Here is a 12,285-nt window from a genome sequence, read left to right as displayed (position 1 = left end):
AGACCTATAATAAAAATGCATCTGTGGAAGGAAAGGCTGGTTTTTTTTTTATTCTAGCTAGTAGGCTCAAGTATTAACAAATAAGTTTGCATATGCTCTCTCAGCAGTCATGCATTGAGACTCTCCAAAGACACATCCACTGCCTTGAAAACAGTATGATGTGCAGATTAAACATGAATTGTTTGGAGGGGTTTTTTTGCAATTCCAGTCTTCAGGAGAAGTTACCTGAGAACATAGAAATATGGTTTCCTTCACAGCCTCAAAGATTGCAGTAAGAGATAAAAAAGGGAGATTCAGCTGGGGAAACTACACCGGTCCTCCTGTTAGCCTGTGTCTGTTGAACAATCCATAGTGCAGACGCTGGACTCAGCTTTGCCTTAATTCCAGTATGGAGGAGTAGCAAAGTTTCTGCTGGACAACAAACTTCTGCAGTGGAGAGAACTAAGTCTGCGTGATGCTGTTGCTGCATCTGTGTGCCCACTGCAGTGGATCTCAGGGTTATCCTACTGAGCCATTGATCTCTTTCTGCCTCTGAACCACATTCAGCATTCTCTTTTCTAATTTTGTGGCAAGTATAGTAATACAAGACTTTSAGGCTTGTAGAGGAACAGCAGCCATCACTTTGCTCATCTGTTCCTTCATTTTGCTACTACTTGAGCCAATATGATGTGCTGGCCTTGTAAGGATGAAGTGTTAGTAGTCTCCCAGTAGCCTACTGTTGGCAGTTGAAAAGTAAGCAAATTTCCTAAGATCTAATTGACACTGCWGAGAGAGGTTTTATCCACTAACATCAGTTATATCAGTTTTTATAGTCTGTTTAATCAAATATCATCCTCCTCATTGCAGGCTAGAGGATTACAGTCCTCACTGGCATATGTTCAAAAATATATGTTGATCTGAATTGGGAAGAGGGATTTAGGAGTACTGTAAACTTTTGCATTTATCTAATGCATCATTCTAAGTGGTCCTAAAAGCCTGGAAACCTTCAGCCCCTAAAACAGATACTCACTGAAAAATGCAGTATCCCAGCTATGGGCTGTAACAGATGAGGGTTGTACGACAGTTACACTGTTTCTTTCTTGTAAAARGCTATATCTGTCTAGATGATACCCTTCCCTGAAGGCAACCTTTTCTGCTAGAAGAAGTAGCAATCCTTTAGGCTCCTACTGGCAAAAGTTGTAGAGTAGGAACTGAGTTAGATGTGCAGCCAGTGTATTAATGTACAGAGCATGGTTACTGTGCTTGAAGGTGATGTGCTAATGTCTGACCAGCAGGCCTAAGCCAGAGCTGATCTAAAAGAYGAATCCTGCCCATTATGTGACTAACACCATCGGTGTTGTTTTGCTAAAAATAGATGACTGAGATGCTTATGCAGTTTATCACCAAACCAGCTGCTTTTGAAACTTTCACATAATCTTGTGTAGTTACCTGCAAGAAATGTATCCTTCTAAGAAACTTTCACAACGGACATGAATAGAGGCTTGTTTGTAGGGTATTTTAGGGGAAACCCTCCCAGCCAAGGCCTGCACTCTGGCCAAGCCCTGGCCCCAGCTGGGAGGGAAGTGTGTTGTCAGACCCCCTTCTACCAGCAGAGCCTGTGCTACAAATATAATCAAGTCACTTTGACTTGTTGATTTGGACCTATAAAAGCTGGATTCATTTTCAGGGTGAATTTGGAGAACTTACCTACAAGTGGATGTGCAGGATTTTCCCCATTACTGGGGAGGGTTCTGCAGGTCCTCGCTGTGAAATGGGGCTCCCCAGAAATKTTGAGCTCTGGATGATGGTAAAGTATTTAGGCAACTGGTGTTTTATCTTTCTAAATTGCTATCCTTTCTCTCATACAGTAATAATTAGGTGCATTACCTTGATTATTTTTGCATGGTGCTAAAGCTGCTCAGGTAGTAAGCTTATTGTTTTACTGAATGTGTCATCTTACTTTTGTGTTKCCTTACTATTCATCGTAAAATAAGACTTGTCTTTCTCATGGTGTCTATGTTTTTTTAAATTGCACTTGTCAATTGGCAAAACAAAGAGAGAGGTTATTTATTAGAGGACTATTGCCTTGTATGCTTCAAATCATGTTTGCCACAGCAGATGCTCAAAAAGTGCCATGTTTTTGTATAATACCAGTTCAGGGGCTGTTTCCTTCTAGCTTCCACACAGCAATTTGGTATATGTGCTCTATAAGTTGGAGCCTGTTCTATACCATGAGTATGTGCAGTAAGTCTGGTTTTCAGCTGAGTTCTGCTGAATTGTTTCAATTGAGTGGAGCTGAGTGAAGATATCTGTGTCAGRGACTAAAATTTTCTTTGCTCTTAGTGGTGGTGTTGTGCACAGATAAAATGTGTGTGTGTCACAGAGTAAGGTAAGATGAGAGAAAGGAGCAGTATAACATTTTTTCTAAATCTCAAGCTTTTAGCTGGTTTGATTTAACTTTTGTGATTTGAGTCAGGACTCTGGAAGAAATATTTGGGACTTGTGATAAATATAATATGCAGTTGTGCAATTAGTCATCTAAATTCTGACTCAGTTAGTTTGTAAGCTTTATATCATGCTAATCATGCTGCAGCAATGATAATCTCTCTCTACTCACACCAGCTTACTAAATATACAGCTGACACAATATATTTGACTTCTTTTCAGAACCACAACAATCACATAAGGTTTGTTTGGAGCATGCAGGGTGCATGCTTGTGCAAAACTCGCAGTACATCTGAGCAAACAGGAACATAATCTAAATGCCTTCTCCCTTGGGTTGAGACATTTCTTCTGCCTTTACCATCTTTTTATCATGATTTACTCTATTTCTTCCTGAAAGGTTAAGACTGTTCTTTGTAAATGTGATGGCTTTTACCTCGAAACKTGATGGAATTTGAGGGACTTCTAGGCATTTTACTGGTATTGCTTATACAATTGAATTAGGACTTTGTTTTCTTCTTACACTTTGCTGCCACAATAAATGCGTAGCAAAAATCATTGTATGAGCACACCATACAGAAAGGTGCTCTCTGATTTAAAACTGATTTCATGTTCTCACAGATGCCAGGATTACTTGTGGTGGCATGGAGAACAGGGATTGCTATTTACCACATCCTCCTCTCTCCCTGGTTCTTGATTGATGCCAATGCTGTGTGATCCCAGCAACCTTTTTGTTTTAACAAAGAGCATTCAGAGCCTGATTGAGATGTAAAATACAGTCATTGCTTTGCATTTTTTTGGATTCTTCTATACATGATGTGGCTTTGATGTGCCAATTCTTTGCTTTTACCTGTTATTCTTGGCTTTTCTTACTGTTCTTGTTCTCTGGAATTACTGCATGTGCACTGCTCACTTAGCTCAGCCATTTTTTCTGGTGCACAAATGTTTATGCTCCATGTGCTCCAGTGTAATGATTCTTTTACAGAGGAGGTTTCACCTTTTAGTACTCCAAGGGAAGGGAGGGGTCATTACAAAAGAGGCTATCATTGGGCCTGTTCTTCTTTTAATCCCTCTGCCCCTCTTTGCATTTTACACTCAGATATGTCAGCTTGGTCTCTGAGTTAAACTGTTCTCTCCACAAGCCTGTAATTAGATTACAGGATAAACCGCAGACACATCTGCATATAGTTTATCAGGYTGAGATAGAAAAATTTCTCAGAGAACTAAAGCAAGTGCTTTGGACCCTTTTGGCAGGCTGTATTTTGACACACGCCTTGCTGATACCCAATAGTGTGAGTGGCTGTGGAAAAGTCACACAGGGCTGCAGTCTCTTTTGGCGCCAAACATAGCACTGCCTAGCAGCACCCTCTATTCATCCTGATCTTCCAGAAGACCTTCTGGGAATTAGAATCTTTCCTCCTGTAGCTCACCACTACCCAGAAGATTCCTGAAGCAGCTCTGGTCTTGCTAGTGAGGGAACTTCATTTGGCCAAACTTTTTTCATCACATAATGCCAATTTCTCATTTTAAAGCTTTCCTAAGTAGAGCTTTGATGCTCTTGAACTAGATTCATATAATCTTTGATCCATTCTACTGTTTACCGTCTTTTTTTCCTTCTCTTTGTTAGAAACTTATTCAGAAAATTTGTTTATTTCTTTTTAGAAACTCCTTTTAAATAAAGGGACAGAATGAGGGGAAAGGTTCTATCTCTTCCTTCCAAAGATTCAAATCCACAGGCCTGCAGGTCCTGTACAGGGATTTTTTGTGGGGCTTGTTGTGTGGACAGTAAAGAGACCATTAGMATTGAAACCATTTCTTCTCGTGCTTCCAGCCCAAATTGTGCCCAGAAAGCTTCATAGTAATAGTATTCATTACTGTGATATGAGCAGAATGATCTGCAGAGATGGAAGAAGGAGATGAGGCACTTCACTCTTAATTAGAAAGCATTAGTGTAGTGTAGGTTATTGCCTTCCACAGGAGATTGTACTTTTGGCACTGACAAAGCTCACTTATACAACAGGTATATATCAATGCTGTGTGCTCTGATTTGGGAAAACCTCCACTTTGGGACAGGCTGGTAGGTAGGTCCCCTCAAAGAACATGTATGATATTCTCCATGGACTTGCCATCTGTGAATTAATTTACTTTTTTAAAAGAAAAAGTTACTGTCAAAGAAAATTAACAGATGATTTACAGTTGTTGCAATCTGGCAGTCCTGAAGAAGTCTCCTGCTGAGCTGACAAATGTAAAACTGTCTTTTTCTTGCTACTCTAAATTTACCTGTAGGTTCAGGAGCTTCCTCCAGTGCTCTCACATTAGCATCCTGAGGAAGTCAACAGAAAGACAGTGTCACCATATTTTTCATCTTTATATAATATGGTAGAAACTGATTTTAATCTATCAGACTTAATCGCAGGAGTTGAAATACTGATTTACAGCTGGCTCAGTTGTTCCTGCTGCTAGAGGCTGTGTGTGACAGAAATAAGGCAGATGGTCACATGTGGTAACAAGTGTCTAATCTTAACCTAGTGCTTGCTTGTGTTTCTGAGAGTCATCACTCTGCAAGCTTGAAGCTCCTTGTAAGGATGGAGAACCATGTTGTCCATCAGCTTGAGCCTATTTAACCTCACTCTTGTACAGCTGCCTTAGTAACAGCATTCATAATTGGCCTTATCTTATTGGGGATGTACAGGCTCCCCTTCTTCCATCTGTCACTCATTAACTCCAGTAAGACTCAGTGCCTCTCAGCCAGCACCAAACACCCTGCTGCTGGCTTTACCTGAGTGTCAGGAATGTGTAAATATGCTGGGATACACTGCTCTCTCCTTTTCTCAGCATCACCCAAGTTAAAATGTTCATGTCACTTGTTTCTAAGGTTAAGGTATTAGCTGTGATTGAAAATCTGAGACATTGTGTTATGAAATTCTGATTAGGAAGGAAATGTGGAAATCCAGTGGCTGTGGGCTTAGAAAGACACATGGCATTGCATGACATTGTGGTAAAAAGGGGCAACAAAGAGCAGGCAAATGCAGCACTGGGGAGTTCAGTGCAAAGCTGGGTAACGCCACATTTCTGTGCCTCGATTACAAAAGTTAACCTGCTCAGAAACATGTACTTGACACATTTCTTTAACAGACAATGCAGATCTTGATCCACTCTTAACTCATATTGGAGTGGTAAAACAATTAGACAACCAGCTTATTAAACTATCATTCTCAAAAAAAAAAGGGTTTTTAATGCAAATTTGCCTGGAAATACAAGCSTTATTTTTTTTTAAATACTAAACTCTTCAAATGCTATGCAAAGCCTTCTTTCAAGACCAGCAAGTTTTTTTTTTTTTGAGCAGAATATAACCAAACTTGAATACTTAAATGCATGGATATTTTTTTAGAAATTAATAACTGCTTCCAGCTAGAAAATATTTGCATGAATGACAGAACACTAATAAAGATCTAGAAGAAGATACCACAATTTAACGTTAGACTGACCCATTGTTCTGGAAGGGGCAGATCCATGTGTGTGTCAGGCCCCACATGCACTGATGGTCTCTGTGATCACCCCACCTCAGGAATTTACAGTTGCAGGCTGCTCTTGCCTCGCAGTGGCAGATCCTTGGGTGCTCATGTTGCTGTTGTGGTTGCTCTCTGTGCTTCACCAGTCTTCACATGGAGTCATGAGGGTGATTACAGCAGTTACAAATACTGGGCTATTCCAACTTTCTTTTTGTTAGGCCCACAGCTGGGACACACTTTCCTGTTCCGGCTGCTCCTGGCATGATTCCTAGGGTGCGGTGGATTTTGGAAGATGTCCAAAGGCCAAGTGTTCTGGAAACCCTTGGCTACCTACAAGAATGGGACAAGTGTTTCATAATCAGGTGCTGGTGCATCCTTAGGAAAAAATTGAGAAAGTCTCCACTTTATCCGGATCTGCAGCCACCTRGACTGCATGACATAGATGGTCTTGAAGTGACACACAACTAAAACTACAGGTGATAAATAGCTTCTACTGTTGATCACACCTTTGCACAGTGCTTACCTATTGGAACACCTTTTCCACAGGAAACAACTGTCACAAACAGTGGAGTCACTGGCTGTGTYGGGCTCTGTCTCAGCTGGGAATCTGAGATGTGATTTCCAGAACATGCGTGCACATATGCACAGACATTGCTCCTCCTGCCCACAATCATGTTTTTGCCTGGTACATGAACTACTAGGCTCAACCAAAATACACATTTTCTTAAAAAGCAATTTCATGCCTTTTTTATTTAACAGGCATAGAAATTCTAAATTTACAGAAGTGACCACCATAACGTGTAACAATCTGGTTTTGTTTTCTTTCTGCTTGTATTTACATTTGGAAAAAAAAATTGCTATATTTCACCTGAAAWGCAGCCAAGTGGTAGATTTCTCCTTCTAAAAGGATGCAGACTTTTTTATGCTCTTCATTTTGCCATTTGGCACAAACCAAAATCTCTTAATTACTGAAAGAACTTTAAGTTACATTATATTGAAAGCATCATTCTGAGTTGTAGCTTTATTTCAGAAAATGTGAAAATATTCTTCTCCTGAAAATACATTGAGCTGGTTCATACTGAGGAAGCAGAGAGTCTTTGAGCATTCCTGCTAAGTTATGATTTCTCTGTGCTACACCAAAAAGCTTTCTGCTTCACCACTAACATCTTTTGAGTTCTCTGTAGAGGTAGTAATATTGCATTGTTCTCACAATCCACAGTGAAGGAGGATGGTGAGAACCTCTGCTTTTATAGCAATAATCCATGTAGAAATGAGTGGGGGAAGAGTAAAGTGGATATGTTTGAAGATGCAACATATGCAAGTGAAGCTGCGGATGGCATTGGAGGGTAATAAAGCCTGTCCTGGTGACCTGAGCAAAGCTGATGTGTCACAGAAGGTCACTGGTGTGCATAAAAACGAGTTGGATCTCGTGTAGGCAGCCTGAAGATGCCTCAAAGTGACATTCTTCAGGGACTTTGGGTTCTGCTATTCCACCTGTGCACACACTGGTGAGGAAAACGGTTTGTTCCCAGGGTAGATCTGGCTTCTGACCARGGGTTTTCCTACAGGTTGGACCATGGCTATAACTTTTAACCTGGTACTTTTCTTCCTTCTTTCTACACGGCACCTGAATGGAAACCAGAATTTTAAGAGATCCGTTCTTGGRTACTCCTTGGCTGTGCTTTGTCCTGTGGGGACACACCTCCATTCTTCCTGGCTTACTAGAACTCTGTAAGTCTGTGTGCATAAAATTCTCTCTACAAAGCAAGACCAAAGCCTTTCCTTACTGATGCTGTGAATTCCCTGACACTTGAAAGCCCTAAATCAGAATTAGCATCTCTTTAAAGAGGCCCCCTGCCAAAAGGAAGATTTTGAAGCAAGAATTACTATTGTTTGAAGATTTCTGTCTAGTAAGTCAGATCAGTTTTCTCTGATTTCAGAATGTGTATTTGGTGGATAAATCTTATTCTAAATGCACTGATAGTTTGAAAATGACAATTCCTTCCATGTAGTAACATCTGCACATTGCTTTGCTATTAGCCTGCGTAATGTTTGCCAGCAACACAGCAGGGGAGTTCAAGCCTTTCTGGTGACGGATTTTTACTGAAAAAGCCAAGGCACACATCCCAGAGCTGTAGGGTGCTCTAACTGATTGGAAAGTCCATTACAGAGCTCTGCTGTTTTCTTCAGTGCAGAGGCTGGATTTATTCATAACAGCACTGGCTGGCATTAGCAGACCTTCCCAGAGCAGTGAATTAATGGTGCTCCCCACCCAGCGAATGCTTGTTGCTATCGCAGACATGCTGGTGTGTGGTACCGTCACTCTCACTCTTCCACCATGCCCATACCTTACTTTCACCAGTCTCTCTTTGCAAGACAAATTAATTTTTAAATTAAACTCAGATTATGCTTCATGTTTTGAGTTGATTTTACAGACGTGGAAATTAAGCAAAGCCTGACCAGACAGCTTCTTGCAATTGTATAAGAAGTCTGGAACAGAAAAAGAAAATTATTGCAGTTTTGCTGAGTTCTCACTATGCTGTGATCCTTGTGTTCCCATGTCTCTTAACCACATTCTTTGGGAAGCTGACTGTTTTTCAAAGTTAAACACACCAGTCGTTTTCCTCTGYCTGATGGCTGTTCACGCTGCTTTCCTGTCCATTGTTCAATTACTGAGCCTGTCTGTGCAGCTTCCAGGGAAAGGAACTATCAATCAGAGAGCCTCCAGCCCCAGTCCTGACCTGAGGAGTCCTCACCTGAGGTTGGGACTTTCGCTGCTTCTACAATGCAGGAGCATCAGCCACGTCAGTACCTGAAATGTGCTTTCAGATCAGCACAAACTGGTGTCCTTTGCAATTTAATAAACATCTGGTTGGCAGAATTAGTTTTATAGGAGTGGTAAATACCTGTTAAATATATGCAGCTTTTGAAGCACCATTAAAAACCAAGTACATGTCTGTTTTTTGTTAATTGTTCCCCTATGGTAACTGGTCTCTTCAGTCCCTAGTGTAACACCAAATTATGTAATGCTGATTCATCATATGATCCACCTCTTAAAGCATCAACTCTCTGTTTGCATACATGAGGGAAGAGGAAGGGGTTTTACATTCTGCAATCCAAGTTTCTGCACCAAATTTCCTTGGTGGGTGTTGCTGCATTATCTACACATATGTACCCATATTCAGGCTAATAGCTTTTAGTTGTACTGAATTCCTAAAGTAAGGGCCGTTAAGACTAGAAATAGAGTTTTAAATAGTTATCTTAAATATTACAGCATGCACACAGAAGACAAAGCAGTCAAGGTGAGGGAGTCTTTCCACAGAGTCCTTMGTTTCTACTTTTCACAGCTTTGCAGTAGTAATTTCTAGCTGCACATAAAATTCATGTCACTAGAGATTGGTGTAAAAGGGGACAGAGAAGTCCTGTGAAAGTAGAGACTTCCCGATCTGCCTGCTACATGGCCCCGTAATGTACAGCCCTCCTGTATAACATGAGATATGATCATTAGAATTAGCTTCAACTCTGCCCTGGCCAGAGAAAGAAATATTCACAACCCTATTAAATTTTTTGTTCTTCTTCTTCACCAAATTCAGTTTAGCACAACCTTGAGTGAGAAGCAGTCCCTGTCAATTAGTAAAGCTTTCAAAAATTAATGGGTTATCTCTTTATCTATATCTATCTCTTTAATTAATGGGTTATTTCTTTATGTACAAGTCTCTGCCCTTATATCAAGCAGATTCACACAGTCCGTTTGTAAAGACACATTCRTCTTATGCCTGACATAGCCGAATTTGGCTTTGCAAGTTCCTGTCACCACTTGAAGCTGAGAAATCCCTGGCTCCTGCCTCGTACTGCGCATGGTTCTTGGCGGCGGAGGCTGGAGAGTGTTTGGGAAAACCGGGGAAAGGTCTCAGCTGTCGTTCGGAAAGCACGGTCTGACACCTGTCCTTGCAACAAACACGGCTTTTCCAGCAGGCACGGGCTGGTATGCCGGCCGTGCGATGCGGGAAAGCAGTTTGCACCGGGGCTGGTGCACTACAGCGTTAAACTTCAATGTGATGCTCGGCCTCGTAAGATCCGCATGTTTAAATGCCTCACTCGGTGAATTTATYAGATTCCAGCCACACAAACCCAGGTGTTTTAGAACGTACATGAGCAGGCTAGTGCCCTCAGCAGTGTCCTTGCGAGCAGGACAGCGTGCCAAGGCCAGCCGCACACGGAGCCAGCCCCGGCACGGCCGCTGCCGCCGGCTCGGTATCGAGGTATCGAGGCTCACCCGCTGACGACAGCGGAAGCCGGGCGGCGGGGCCGGGCCGGGCCGGCAGCCGGGCAGAGGCGGTGCCGCTCCGCTCCGCTCCGCTCCGCCCGCGCTGCCCTGCCCTGCCCAGCCCGGGACATCTCAGCCCTGCCCAGCCCGGGACACCCCAGCTCTGCGCGCTCCTGCATGCGGGAGCAGAGAGGGAGCCGCGCCGCCCCGCTCCGCCAGCATGTCCGCCCGCTGCTGCGCCGGCCAGGTAGGGTCGGGGGCGCGGGGAGGCGGCAGGTGTGAGGGGCGGGCGGACAACCCCGCACGGCGCCGGGGGCACCCAGGGGCTCCGCGGCCGCGGCGGGGAGAGAGGTCCCGGGCGTGGGCCGGGGCGCTGGGCGCTCTCCGCCGGAGCCGAGGCCGGGCGGGCATGGAGCGGCGCGCCGTCCGTGCGCTGCCCCTCAGCCGCGGCACGGCGGGCTCCGGGCCGGGCTTCCCGGGCCACGGGAGCGGCAGAGGGAAAGCAGYCCGTGCAGCGAGCGGGGGTGCCTGTCCAGGCTCTCCCGAGTGCCCACGGTGGTGTTTCTGCCTGTTTCCTGGGTAGACTGCCCCCRTGTTTCGGGAGGGAGGCTGGATGCAGGCTGTCCCCCGAGGTGGGCGCGGGCAGGCGGGACCCGCTCCACTCACCGGCAGGGCAGTGGCGTGCGGGTGGAGGCGCCGACAAGGGGAGAGGCCTTCCCAAAGCCCTGCACGGCACGGAGCAATTCCCAAAGGGAAAACAGATCCTTCAGAGCTCGAGAGGCGGTTGGGTAATAGCCACTGGCTGGGGAGATGGAGACCCTATGGTAGAAGAATTGGAATGGTCTTAACTAATTCCGTAGCCACTGGCAGCCTGGCAGTCCTCAGATCCTTTCACAAAGCCCTTTGAATTCGGTTTGTGCAAAGTTTCGTCGTATTCAGGTACTGGCAGAGGAAGTGAAAGATGAGAGCAAGTGGTGATGGAGGGCAGTGCAAGAAAGACATTAACAGTTCAGCGTCCATGGGGTGGGGATTCAGTACCCCACATGTCACCACGGTGCACCTGTTTTCCTATTTAAATCAATTCCATAAATGACGGATCGTGACTTGCAGGGGATAGGCAGTAGTTAGGCTCTTTCTATATCATCCTCGGCTGCACTCAAGGGAAGAACCCTGTTCCTAATAGTTGTCTCTCTTCTGTCTCTCAGAAACAGAAATCTCTGTTTCTGCCATAGAAACCCATTACTACTTCTGTGGGCAGCAGACTAGCCAGGTCAGCCTATTCCTGTTGGTTTATATTTTTTAAATATGCATACAATATGTATGCATGTTGTTTTACCTATTTGGGACTTTACAGCCCTAATTCTATTGGTATTTCTTTTCCTTTGTTCTCTCTGCCCACCCTCAGAATCTGATTATTCTCTTTTGTACCTCCTGGAAAAATCTTACGTCTTTCCTGTAGTTGAAATCCTGGGCTAGATTTGGTCTTCTGTCAGTTGTTCTTTCAATCTCCAGTAGGACGGGAGGATCAGTAAACATACATACACTTGCCTGTCCTCTGGGAGCTGCCCTGGGCCTCTCCAAACAGCCCTGTGGTCGTGGGGCTCATGGCTCTTTGCATTTTATTGTGCTTTTTTTTTTTTTTTTTTTTTTTTTTTTTTTTTTTTTTTTTTTTTTTTTTTTTTTTTTTTGCGTACTTCTCCTGGAGAAGTAACTTAAGTATCAAGAGGATGAAACTGTTGTGATGCTGAGTGGTGAATGCCGTGGCTTTACCTTTGAGACATTCCTAAAGCATCTATCCCTACCCCGTGTAGTAATCTGTGATAGTAAYGTGTTTCATTGACACTGATGCGTCACTTTGGAGTCTGCAAATAAACTGAACTCCTTAATGTTGTTGAAGATTAAGCAAACGCCCCAAGGTGGATGTACTCATAGTGCCAGAAATCCCTGGGGAGATTTATTCTGCTGGTTTAAGCACTGCTTTTGATGTAAGACTTATCTATGCTAAATATGACATATTGCTGGAGTTATACCAGCAAATGCAGTGTGGATAACCTTTTTATAGGCTAAGATAATAAATAGCATAAA

General features: G+C 43.6%; 1 protein-coding gene across 1 annotated transcript in view; it reads left to right on the top strand.

Moving 5' to 3' along the window:
• The first annotated feature begins 10,276 nt into the window (after positions 1-10,276).
• Positions 10,277-12,285, top strand: part of SERINC5 (serine incorporator 5) — a 40,422-nt gene continuing 38,413 nt past the window's right edge. Inside the window, exon 1 of the mRNA XM_057363873.1 lies at positions 10,277-10,447. Coding sequence (XP_057219856.1) covers positions 10,421-10,447 — 27 coding nt within the window. The 5' untranslated portion in view covers positions 10,277-10,420. The remainder of the gene's footprint in view (positions 10,448-12,285) is intronic.

This window comes from Malurus melanocephalus, unplaced genomic scaffold, assembly GCF_030028575.1.
Source record: "Malurus melanocephalus ecotype Western Australia unplaced genomic scaffold, MMel_1.1 scaffold_31, whole genome shotgun sequence".
Classification (NCBI taxonomy): domain Eukaryota; kingdom Metazoa; phylum Chordata; class Aves; order Passeriformes; family Maluridae; genus Malurus; species Malurus melanocephalus.
The sequence above is the reverse complement of the archived record's forward strand: the minus strand, read 5'-3'. Positions and strand labels throughout refer to the sequence as shown.